The sequence below is a fragment of the Eurypyga helias genome, unplaced genomic scaffold (assembly GCF_000690775.1).
Source record: "Eurypyga helias isolate BGI_N326 unplaced genomic scaffold, ASM69077v1 scaffold47198, whole genome shotgun sequence".
Taxonomy (NCBI): domain Eukaryota; kingdom Metazoa; phylum Chordata; class Aves; order Eurypygiformes; family Eurypygidae; genus Eurypyga; species Eurypyga helias.
The window spans coordinates 1-11,934 of NW_010269706.1; the positions used below are offsets into that span (position 1 = coordinate 1).

Sequence of the window (11,934 nt, forward strand, 5' to 3'; positions counted from 1 at the left end):
GGTGGGTGGCCGCAGCCCCACAGGGAGACACCTCAGGACCCTCGGGAGATCCACTGACCTCTTCCCTGCTTCTTCCCCTCTTCGGCAGGGTCAGACATCTTTGCCTCAGTGAGGCGAGGGACCTCCATTTCATTTTTATTAATGCCACCCTTCGTTTTTTATGGATTCTCATAATTCTAGTACCCCACTAGAATTCTGGTGGACAGAATTCCAGAATACCCCCACTAGAATTCTGGCTGGACAGAAGCTGGTTCCCATCGTCTTGAGCAGCCATTGCCATGCAGAGGGAGAAAGTGTCACCTCAGCGTCAGTGGCTGTAGAGCAGGGGGACCACCAATAAGCCCTCAGGGACAGCCGGCAGAGGCAGTGATGGGAACAGGGTGGGAAGGGAGGTGGAAAGGTGCTCCCTACATCAAGGCTTCTTCAAGGCCACACCGTGTTGTCACACCTTTCATGCCACTTGGCTGTGTCATGGACGCAGCTGGTTGAGGCCCAGTAAGACAAACCTTCCATGGCTGCCATGGAGCAACCTGTAAAGGCCGCCCACGCCCTGTGCCCCGGCCTCCTCCACGAGCTTTGGCACCACAGCCACTGCGATGGGACTTGCTCCCCGTGACTGCCGAGTGGAAGTGCTGGGGGAGCTCAGTGGCCTCTGGCATCGATTGGGGAAGAGGAGCAGGTCAGAGAGGCCTCGCGCAGTCCCCAGGAGGACATCCGTGGCAATGTGGAGGGAGCAACCAGCATCCCGAGAAGCCAGGTCCATCCTGCTACCAGCCTCACAGGGTTGTCTGTGGAAGCCCTAACTTTAATATCGCTTTGTGTGGGAGCAGATCGTCTTCTGCCTTTGTAAATGTGATGGCCATTACAGTCTTAGGTCTAGCACCTGAGAGCTCTTCCAAGTGAGCAGACAAATTAAAAAAAGGGAAGCATGAATCAGTACAGGAAAACAAGTGAACCACTTCAGATAAATAATTGCATTGTAGGAGGAACAGGAACCTGCTGTCTGACTAGACACACTTTCTCTTATAATCTCTTTTGCTTCCTTATCATTTTTATTGCTTTACTCAAGTTTGCTCCCACTGTCTTAAAAACATAGGCGTAATGATTTGCTTAGAGCTCTGCAAGCTCTGTAAAGAAAGAACCCAGGGCATGAGATGTCCCCGTTCTTGTACTGCACTCTAAATTCACATCCCATTTCCATTTTTTCAGCCATACCCAGGTCTTTTAGCATAACCGGTTTGAGCTTACTTGGAGTTTGGTAATATCATTGGAGTTGCTGAAGTCTGTCAAAATCAGACACACCTTTTAGGCTGGGCAGAGGTTGCCAAGAGGCTCACAGTAGGCACGAAACCCAGGACCAATGCAAAAGGTGCTACATTTCTAAAACGTAACAGCAGAGATGCCAAAAGGTGGGCAAAGCCCATTTGTGCTGCCTCCCGTGAGTGCTAACCCAGACCTCGTGCACTCCAAGTGTCCAACCCTTACTCCTAAGCACACAAGTCCTTTGAAGATCCTGAAAATGTAGTGTGCGTAGAGCTGCAGACTTCGATCTTTGCAGAGGAAAGGCTCCATGGAAATACAATTACAATGAAAACTGGAGTGTTTCTCAGGAAAAGGGAAAAAAAAATTCAACCGAAGCTGACTGAAATCAGCTCGTCTTTTAATTGATTCACACACAATCTTTCTGTTGTACACGAGTTCCTATGCCCCTGTATCAAGAGGTCAGTTCTATAATCTTTTCTCAAGGAAATCAAGAAGCAAATGATCTGGGAAGCTGAAGTCAAGCTGTACAATTATGTAACCCTAAAAAGGCAGGAGAAAAAAAGTATTATATTAGTATATGTCACACTCCCAAGAAGGGCTTTGAGAGCCAGGTATGTCTGAACTCCTCTTACCTTTCTGGTGATGATCTCAGGATTTTTGATCTCAAACAGATGAAGCCGTTTGCTGTTCATTAATGAAGTCAAAGCTTGTTCGATCCCTATGGAATCAGTAAACCCATCCAGTTACGGGCACAGCTGTCCTGGCTTGCTGCTCATCATGTACTGTGACCTTGCCTGCCTGTTGCCAAAAGCTAGTGGTGTCCCAACGCCCCATGACCTTTGGCCTGATGGAAAACTCACTTTTCCTTTGTTCTAGCCGTTTACAAAGGGCTCCCCATTCCGCAAGTGAATCCAGCAGAAATTTGCATCAGTAATATGGTTTCCCCCCCAGCTGTCAGGGTTACCGATGTATTTTTTCAGTGCTTAGGTTTAGGAGATCTGATGTTAGAAGCTTTACAGAGTAGGTTGGTACTTCGCCAAAGGGAAAACTCACTTGAAATCACTTCTGGGATCCCGACGACCGAGATCATTGTCTGCAGGAAGTTTCTTATGGATGGGTCATTCTGAAAGCCAGAAAATTCATCCAAAAAGGTTGTAAAGACATAATTTAGCCACAAATTTTCTAGAAAATACATTCTTAGGACTTACCCCACTTGGATCAGCTGTGCATTTAAAGACTTTAAAGTCTATCCTGAATGGAAGGAAAAAAGCAGGAGGGAAGTCAGTAAGGGCTGCAGAGAAGCTCTTTTTGTGCTGCTCCCAGGCATGGGCTCAAAGGGGCAGTGAAACCCACACGAGATCACGGTACCCACCTGGAGTCCAAAGGGTGCAAAACGAGTTTCTTCTCCATGTAGGCAGCTTGGACAGTGACGGTGACTTCCTGCACAGAGACGAACGGCACGACTGAGATGTAGCCTTATAGCAGGGAGGGGCATTTGGATATTCTGGTTTAGTTTCTGTGACCCAGAGTTCAACATCCTTCTGGCTTTACCTCCAGGTATTACTAGAGAAGGTCAGCATTCTCCTTCTCCATTTGCATGCAACAAACTCCCCCCGCAGTGCCCACAGCCTCAGCCTGCGGGGCTCTAGACCGGCTCACTCACAGGACTGACACTTTTCCCATTGTGTGAACCATAAAGAAGGAAATGGTTAGGTAGGGTGTTGTTTCCCAGTGACCATCCATCTCAACATGAAAGATCATCAGACTGGATGCAGAGAGAACAGCCCCAGCGTAGCCAGGGCTACCACAGCTGGCGTTTGCATTTATAACCAAATGGAAGAAGAAAGCAATCTCTGAATTCTGGTCATTTAGGCCCGTTATCTTGCTTTTCCCTGTATGCAAATGGTCATTTAAAAGGAGCATTTTGTGACCCAGTTGCAGGTCACAACCAAGGGACAGGCAGGCCAGGAGCAGATCACATAGTGAGCACCTGAGCGCCAGGATTTTAGGGACCGTCGCTGGTTCAGTGCTTCAGCAGCCCTACCAGGAGTTTGTTCCAAGGTATCACACAAAGCACAAAACCCAGCCGTGCCTATTTCCCCTAACACCCTGTAAATGTGGGATACTTGCAGGGGAGCAGGAGGGAATTAATCTCATTTGCAGTTTAACCCTTTAAATTAAAGCGTCTGTCCCTCAAGCAGGGATTTGCTTTTGTGCAGTGGTTAGTGTCCGTACCAGCCCATGATGACAAGGGTGGACAAACATACTGCTTTTTTGTGATGTTATTCATGATAGCAAGGTTGTTGATATTTCTTTTTGCTGGCTCCTTAGATTCAGTATAAAGCAGTTTGGGGTAAAACAGTGCAACCAGGAACTTTCATAGAGACAGACACAGAGGAAAAGACTATGTTTTGAGAGCTTCACGTTCTTCAGAGCTCTGTCCTCATTTCAGACACAACCATCCTCTAAGTGGGGGCCAGAGCTGGAATTTGGGAGCCACGAGATTTCAAAATAAATACATTCCCATGGTGCCTTCCTAAAATACCTCAGCTAAAAGAGTTTCACTGTGTCTGCTACAGGTTAAGAGGGGCTTACGAGTGCTTTCTGGTGCTGCTTTTACCACCTTGCACATCAGTGATGGGCTGGCCTAACCGAGAATGCATTGAGCCAACATTATCATCATTCCCAGCCTCAAACCTCAGGGGAAGAGATGGGAGTGTCAGAAGGAACTGATGTGCCTTCTCCACCTCTCATGGTTTAGCCACCTACCCTTCCCAAAAGGCTGCCTGCGTTACTGTCCCTGTGCACCAGGAGCAGTCCAGACTCGGGACAGAGCCTGTCCCAAAGTCTTCATGCTCAGGAGAAGCAAGAACTGACCTTCTCCATGTACAGAACCATCAGGGACTCTTCTCCTGGGGGAAAGATGCTGATCTCCACGGCTACCAAGGATTGCACAACTGTCCCTTCAGACTGAAGAGAGATTTGGGGATGGGCGAGACTCCACACCTTGGCCACAGAGTCATTATAGGAGGTGCCTTGAAAAATCTGGTCAAATAAGGAGGAACAGAAGAGTCAAGCTTTTTCCATACCACATCCCAATTTCATGCTAACCTTCCACACACCTGCATCCCCTTCACAGTCCTCAATTCCTCCTCCAGTTCACATAAGCCCAATAACTCAACCAGGTTTCAAGGAAGCTGTGCCAGGACAGAGGGTGGAGAAATCCTCTTTGCAAAGCAAACGGTTTCTCCATCAGTCCCTGGTTTTCCCCATCAGGCCCACCCAAGACTGAAGTTGTCGAGGGAAGGACACAAGATGTTACAATACAACATAATCCATTTGAAAAGTTCCTCCTTTGGCATAAAATGCTCTGAATAAGACCAAAAGTTACCATCTGCACCGCCTTCCGCTGCATTTCTGTGTCTTCCATTTCAAACAGCGCCTTCGGAAGCAAACCAGAAACAGAAAAATGAAGGAGGGGGATATGATTAGCCCTGGTGCAGGCTGGATAGGCCAGAGGACTGAGCTGTGGCTTGTGGCCAGGCCAGAGGCATGGCTGAGTCCCTCCTGAGCTCACCCCCTTTCTCCCTCAGTACTCTGGCAGAAAATCACGTCCTGTTACAACTCGGAAGACAAGTTCTCTGTCGGCTGGTGTTATCGCTCTAAGGCATGATTCCTGGCAGCACATACGTGCTAAGACGGTACCAACTTGTGGCCAGGAAGACATGTAGTGACTGACTATAGATTTCTAGCTTCTACAGAAACTAGCTCTTGCAAAAACACGTTCTTTAGAGCATTTTTTACTCTCCCCAAAACATGATGTACGATTAAGGAGGGAACCACCCCTGCAGTAGTCACCTGCAACTTCTCCCCTCTGATGGTCAATTCCAGGCGCTTATCTAAGAACGCTGCTGAAGCCAGAGAGCTGAGGGTGTGCTGGGACAGCCAGAAGTAGAGCATTCGGGACTCAGTCAGCAGCGACGGGGAGAAAACAGAGTCACTGAAGACTTCAGAGTAATTCTTGTACAGGACAAGGCCCTTTAAAGGAAAGCAAGCACGTTGGCCAAAGGGCAGGGAGACAGGGCAAAATGGCAATACTGCATTTTCACGGCAAGGTGAGGGCTGTGCTCGGAGCAGGAAGCAAGCTGCTCGGCAGGGCCAGGCTTACCTCTGGCTGCAGCCAAGCAGCCCTGCACGGCAGCAAGGGACCGGCCCTCCAGCAAACAGCATCACTAGAAAACCTTTGGTCTCTGAGCAGCCCAGCTTACTTTACCTTGTGATGTGATTCTAGGTAATTTGCTTTTATTAAAGGAACTGATGCAAGTGAGATATCGACGCCAATATCCTCATCCCGGACAAAATTTGCTGCAGGAAGAAAACATGAAAAGATGAACAGCAGAAATATGACCTTAAGCAGAGCTTGGGACAGTTGCTTTTAGGACTTGCTGCAAAAAAGTGTCTGGGAGTTATAACAGGGCACAGGGATGGGACTGGGAGGATCCTACTCCTTTGGATACTGGTGTTGGTCCAGCTACTGCCTACTCCTCAGATTCTCCACTGGGAAATAGGGGCAATCACTCTCAGTTTTACATTCTGCTCCTTTTCCCTGATATTTGGGACTGGGAAACATGGGATTCAGTAGGCAGATAAAGATGCTGCAATATCTCAGCCCGAGTACTCCAATGGATGCTCCTGTTCCAGCTAACATCTGTCCTTCTGCATCTGTCCTGCATCTCTGGTCATTCAGTAATGAAGGAGAAATACCTTTTGAACTGGAAAGTGTCTTTCAACCAATGCAATCACCCTTAAAAACCACCTTGATGCAGAAAATGCAGAGCATAGCATTGCTAAGGTTTATTTGGCTGTTGTCTGAGTGCTTGGGATCCCATACACATTTTCAAAGGACATTTTTGACGGATGTCGCTGCCACCTTGCTGGGGCCCAAACGTTAAAAGTTGCACGTTAAAAAAAAAAGAAAGAAAAACCAAGGATATTTACCTGCTAAATCAAGTACAAAATCTGCCAGCACTTGGGCAAGAAAATCGATTTCATTGCACACCTACAAGAGGAAAAGAGGGAAAAACTGAAGGCAGGGGGCAGGATTTTGGATTGTGGAGTGGAGCTGGGCCGCATGGTGAGATCTGGGGGATGTTGGTCAGAGTCCAGCACCGTCAGAGATCCCAGTGTCATACTCTCACCTCTCCCAGCAGGATATTATTGTGGGTCTATTCCTTTATCTTATTTTTCACAAGCACTAGAATTGTGTTGCTATTATCTTGTGGGCATACGTGAGCCATGGAGTGTGTAGCTTACATACTGACCTTTCCTCTGTCCACAGGCTGTGGCTGATCTTACCTCGCTCTTGAGGACAAGCTTCAAAGTGAAGGAGATAAAATCCGTGAAGAGCTGCTTCACCCAGCCCGGTCTGCGTAAGACAGGGAGCATGGTCAAGGGTCGCCCAGTGGTCCCCACGGTGGGTGACACTTGGGCTGAAGCACTCAGGGACCAGCAGCGGGGCAAGTGAAACCCGATTTTGAAGGGGGACAGACTCACTCCTTGTCTCCTTGGAGGTGAAGCGTCAGTTTGTGGAAAGTCAGGTAGCAGTCCGAGGCATCGGCAGCCACTTGGTCCTTCTGGCACACTGCGTGGGATGAAGGAAAAAAGACAAAACCCAGCTCATTTACCGCTGAGACAAGGACGATGAGTGCCCTTTGCAGACACCGCAGACCTGGAGCAGGGCATCGCTGCAGAGGGACAGCCAGAGCTCCACACACCTCCCAGGGGATGGTTCCGAAATACACAGGACCCTGCAAAGTCGAGGCAGATGAAGCTCCCTTGCCCCTGGATGGAGGGTTTCTGCTCGCAGCTCCAGCTGAGCTGTTCTACCAGGCACCCTCCTTCACACTGCATCTGGATATCTGCCAGCTTCCCCAGCTCCTGTTGTCAGGGACTCTGTTATCCCAGAACATCACCCGGGAGAATCTGGGCAGTATGTTTAAGCCACAAACCTGAGGGAATTACCAGAGGGTATTGCAAAAAGCTTGGAATTTGCAATATGCTGCATTGAAGTCTTTGTGCTGCTCTTCTGCCCAGGGAGCTTACCAGGAAAATGTATTTTGAGGCACAGGTAATAACCCACATCCCTCTCATCCCTTATGGGAGGCGGAGGAGTGTAGTTTGCCTCTGCCCCTTTCTCATCTAATCCTATTGACTTTCCAGAGGAAGAAGCTCTGTTTCCCAGAGCACACCTTTGTCCAGATCCAGAGACAGCTGAAAAAGGGAACTATAACGATAGTCCCCCCAAAACTCCTGTAAAAAAGCCCCCATTTGACTCACTCTTTTGAAACATCCCCATGTGTTTTTTCAAGTCACCCTGAACAGCAGGAGATGAAAAGCCAGTCCTAAAGCCAGTCCAACACACCAGATCGTTCTCTACTTGCTGCTGGTGTAAATCAGCATCACTTTGCTGGATTTATTTGTACCAGCCCCCTCTGCTTGATCTGTCCAAACCATGAGGTCTTGGAGGGCCACGTTGTCTCCTAGCCTGTGTGCGCAGGGCAGCAGAGACCCACTCCCAGCCTCCAGATGCCGTCCGATCCCCAACGAGGTGAGCAGAGCCCGCCAGGGCTCGCTGCCCCCCAGCCACTCCGTCCTGCTGCTCCGGAGGAAGCACATGCCCAAAGACCCTTTTCGGCCATCCCGATAGTAATCCCCGGATGTTACTTACTCAGTTTAATGTTTATCTGGAGGTCAATAGAAGACTCGATTTCAAAATCAACTGAATGAAAAAGCTGCAAACTGTAACGGCAGAAGAGAGGATAGTCAGCAACCCTGAGCGCACCTCAGCCGCGGGGGGCGTTTTATAGCACCTCTCCCATCGGTCCCTGCACCGCGGTGGGCAAAACCCCAGTGCGCGGCCCCCCATCTCACAAACTCCAGCTTTAAATCATTGCAAACCACCACCTCGGCAGCACTTAGGAAAACAGGAGCACGGCCAGCCCTGCCTGCCGGCAGCAGCAGGAGCTGGGGCTGTGCTCTCGGCAGCAGCCAGCCCCCGGGGACTTACAACCAGGCCCCGGCGTAGCCGTAGGTCAGGGTCCCTTTGAAGAAGGCCGTCACGTTTTTAATGGCAATGTGAATGGCATCGTTCTCCTTGAGCTCCACCTCACTCTGCTCTATGGACAAGTCATTGACCTGGATGCTAGAAACAACAGAAACCCGGTTTGTCCCCAGTCCGGGGCCTGTTTTCTGTGAGCGGGCAGGACAGGTCTGCTCCTGAGGACATGCGGTCTCTAAGGGGAAGTGCTCGGGAGCTTTTGCAAATCACAGGGGTCACACACAAGTGTAACAGTGCTTTCGCTCAGCCTCAGTGCACCACTCCTTCCCTGCTATGTTCAGATATGAGGCAGGAGGGAATGCCCTAAACAGGAAACACGGAGCAATGTGCTGCAGAAACAACTCCCTTCTATTGTGATGCCCAGTTGCAGCAGGAAATCCGTCCTGCGTTTGCATCGTTGCATTTGTTGTCCCCAAGTAAAAGTAACACAGCGAAACACTTGTTTATCACAAAGTGCGGCTGAGTGACATCCTGCTGCCAAGGGAAGCTCGGGCAGCCTGGCTGGGTCCCCTCTGCCATGCAATATCCCTTGGGCATGTCCCAGGGAGCTCCAGCCCGCAGGGACAGCGCTCCCCATCCCTGTTGTCAGCGGTGTGCTCTACGTGCTGCCTCGTTCTCTGCCCACGGCGTTGGAAAAGCTCTGAAATAATACTTAAGGTGCAAACTGTCTGCAAGGCATAGATTAGAAAACGTCAGCCCTAGTCCAGACCTTTGCTTTCACCAGGAATTGTTGGATTCCTTGGCTCCCTCCAAGGCCAGTTTCCGTTCCCCTCCATCAGCCCACACCTCCCCTGGCACAGAAACACAGAGATACTCACTTGGTCAGCCCGTAAGCCACCTTGCCAAGGAGCCGCATGGACCTTTCCCCGGTGATATTTGGGAATTTGGCACTTCTGAACGCCGCTTGAATGATCTGCGCTGTTTCCTGGTTCACTGTTGGTGGAAGAAAAGGGCAAAGATAGCAAACTTCAGTCTGTCCTGGCTGCAAAGGCTGGTCCGCTCCCCGGATTAAAGCCCTACAGGAGAGTTTAATCTAATGGAAATGCCCTGGTTAAAGGAGCATTAGAAGTAGCTTCAGAGTAAATTTAAGAAAAATAAATCCCTATCTCCAACACCTGATGGCAGCTGGGGACAGTGTGTGGCTCGACACCCATCAGCAGGACCATTCCAGGGACTCAAGCCCAGCTTTCACACCCCTCACCTGCACCTTAGGGGCAGATTTTGGAAAGGTCGAGGCCGTGCCCATCCTTACACCGCACACGCTGTTGACTTTACTCCAGTGCTTTGCTCTGTTGCTGCTTGCTGCTACTGCAGTCAACTATTGGGTCTCCAAGGGAGAAATTCTGAGACTCAGGTTTCTGTGCCCATTTTCCTCATGTTATCCAGCCCATTCCAGCCTCAGGTGCATGCTTGTGCAAGATTTTTTCCTTCCAGAAATACCCTCTCAGTTTGGTCCAGCATCCTTCTCTGCATGTACCACCATCAGAGGGGATGGGACAGAGCTCTTCGCAGAAGCACTAATTATTCCCCTCCCCACAAAGCCCCCATATCCTTACAAATAAACCCACAACAGCAGAGACGACCTGTTTCTTCCCTTCTACAAACCAAGCCCAAGAGATGAGATTGCAGCGAGGTGAGAAACCAAACGCACATTTGCTCTACCTCTGCCATCACGCCAGCCCCCGGGGAGGAACACTGCTAAAACTTTGGGCTAAGGAGTGGGATTGTGGATCGTCTTCTGGCTCCTTTGAGAAGTTGTACCTGCCCAGTTCAGGTGCCCATGCTTTAACCTGTGCTCCCAGGCAAGGATTAATACATCTTACTGAACAGTTTCCACAAGAGCCAGGGAAGCAAGAAACCCCCTCACTTGGCTGGTCTATCACTAACACCTGGTAGAGAGGGTGCAAACACAGCCCTGTACAGCAGGCACTTACACAGCAACGCCGCTGGCTTGGTCATCCTGCAGACGATCCCCGTGACTCTGTAAGGGAAGGGCCCAAACTCGCAGGCTGCTGATGCGTGGACAAGCATGAGCAAGATGCCGAAGTTCCCCAGCCTCATCCTGCCAGCCCAGAGCATCCTCAGCCAGAACGGAGAGCGCTGACAAGATCGACTGATTCTTGGCTGTGGCAGAAGCTGCTTTCATACCTCCAAGCAAGACCTCGTTTGAAGCAGGACATGACCTGCTTCCTCCAGTTATCAAAAGTCATCACACATTTCCTAATCTTCCTATAGTTTCCTTAGCACTCCTCAAGGCACACGCTGCCTTCCTCCCACAGAAGGCACTCGGGGTGCAGGAATTGGCTCTCCTGCGAAGACTGCTTTAACACAGGGCATGCACACATCCAGGCATGTGGAGAAAGCTGGAGGGGGATGGAGATTGGAAGGGGATAAAGTCAAGGGAGCAGCCTTGCACTCTGCCTCTAGCCAGTTCATCATTTGCCCTTTGCACAGAAATATTCCATGTCTTGCAAAAAAAAAGCTCTGTCAGTGCCTACATTATTAACTGCTTCCCCTTCTGCTGATTTTAGGCACACTGTGGGGAAACTGAGGCATGATCCTAGGAAGGGAATCCTTCCTGTTGGGTGAGTCCACATCACCCACATCCCTGGAGAGTTCCATGACCACAAGATTGGGATGCTCTCTGCCTCTCGACTGGATTAATGGACCATCTTTTTTTCGCCACCTTCCAGATGTGGAAGAACCTGCTGACCTGGAGCTTTTCATGCACCCAGTCTCTCAGCTGCCACTTTGGAAACATCAGAAACCCACGTTCACATCCACTCCTTGCGCACACCTACCCTGCACACCATCATCCCCACACGCCTCCATTGTGATGCTGGGGCCCATCCCAAAACGAGCTCCAGGACAAAACAGAGCGAGGTTATTTCAGCAAGGAGACTCCCAACAACTCCCATGAACCATTTTGCCAGTAGGGCTGATAGAAAAGGAAAGGTGAGATCTTGGCAGTGCTGTGGGAGCACACTCAACCCCATGAGTGAGACAAGATGCCAGTCTCCCTCCTCTCCCCAGCAGATGCCTTGTCCTTGCTGTGCCTGGTGCGGCATTTCCTCTGGGTAGCCCCCCTGTCCGGTAGCCCCCCTGTCCAGCAGCCCCCACCCTGCCGCCCTGTTTTCTTCCTGAGTTGAGAAAGTGAATGGCCTCGGGTACCCCACGGAGGCACTCACGGTCACTGACCTGCCGAGGGAAACAGACCGTCTGCAGGCTTCCTCCAGGCAAGCGGCACAGTGGCCCAGGATAAGCTGCCTGCAGTGAGCCGATGTTGCCTTATAGGTGAACAATTAAACACTGGCAGCTCCCACATGGCAGCCCAGGCCACCGTCACGGCCACCACAGCACCCTCACTGCCCTGGCCAGGAGGAGTCTTGACAGGGAAGCTGCGAAGGGCACAGCCACATGCCCAGCCCTCCCCAGCAGCTTTGCCATTCAGGGGATGTTGGCACAAGAGCCAAGGCCAGGGGTGGGGAGTTCTGCAGCCGCAGCAGAAGGGGGTACCCCCAGGCACCCCAAGGTGTGCAGGTCAGCAGAGATGG

At 50.6% G+C, this 11,934-nt stretch overlaps 1 protein-coding gene across 1 annotated transcript; it reads right to left on the minus strand.

Annotated features, from left to right (window-relative positions):
- Positions 1-1,728: 1,728 nt before the first annotated feature.
- Positions 1,729-10,526, minus strand: CETP (cholesteryl ester transfer protein, plasma). The gene is made up of 16 exons (XM_010158183.1): positions 10,315-10,526; positions 9,199-9,313; positions 8,330-8,464; positions 7,991-8,061; positions 6,817-6,904; positions 6,619-6,688; positions 6,262-6,322; positions 5,537-5,628; positions 5,122-5,301; positions 4,655-4,705; positions 4,141-4,308; positions 2,636-2,703; positions 2,472-2,514; positions 2,317-2,386; positions 1,896-1,981; positions 1,729-1,803 (listed from the first exon to the last, which is right to left on the minus strand). Exons 1-16 carry the CDS (start codon positions 10,457-10,459, stop codon positions 1,729-1,731), a joined length of 1,518 nt encoding a protein of 505 aa, XP_010156485.1. The 5' UTR covers positions 10,460-10,526.
- Positions 10,527-11,934: the final 1,408 nt, after the last annotated feature.

Excerpts from the sequence above, each read along its gene's own strand:
- CETP (XM_010158183.1), bottom strand. The coding sequence starts at position 10,459 with ATGCTCTGGGCTGGCAGGATGAGGCTGGGGAACTTCGGCATCTTGCTC. Across the intron at positions 6,689-6,816 it reads CACCTCCAAGGAGACAAGGA|ACCGGGCTGGGTGAAGCAGC; the intron begins GTGAGTCTGTCC and ends TGTCTTACGCAG. Across the intron at positions 2,704-4,140 it reads TGGTTCTGTACATGGAGAAG|GAAGTCACCGTCACTGTCCA; the intron begins GTCAGTTCTTGC and ends GTCTCTGTGCAG.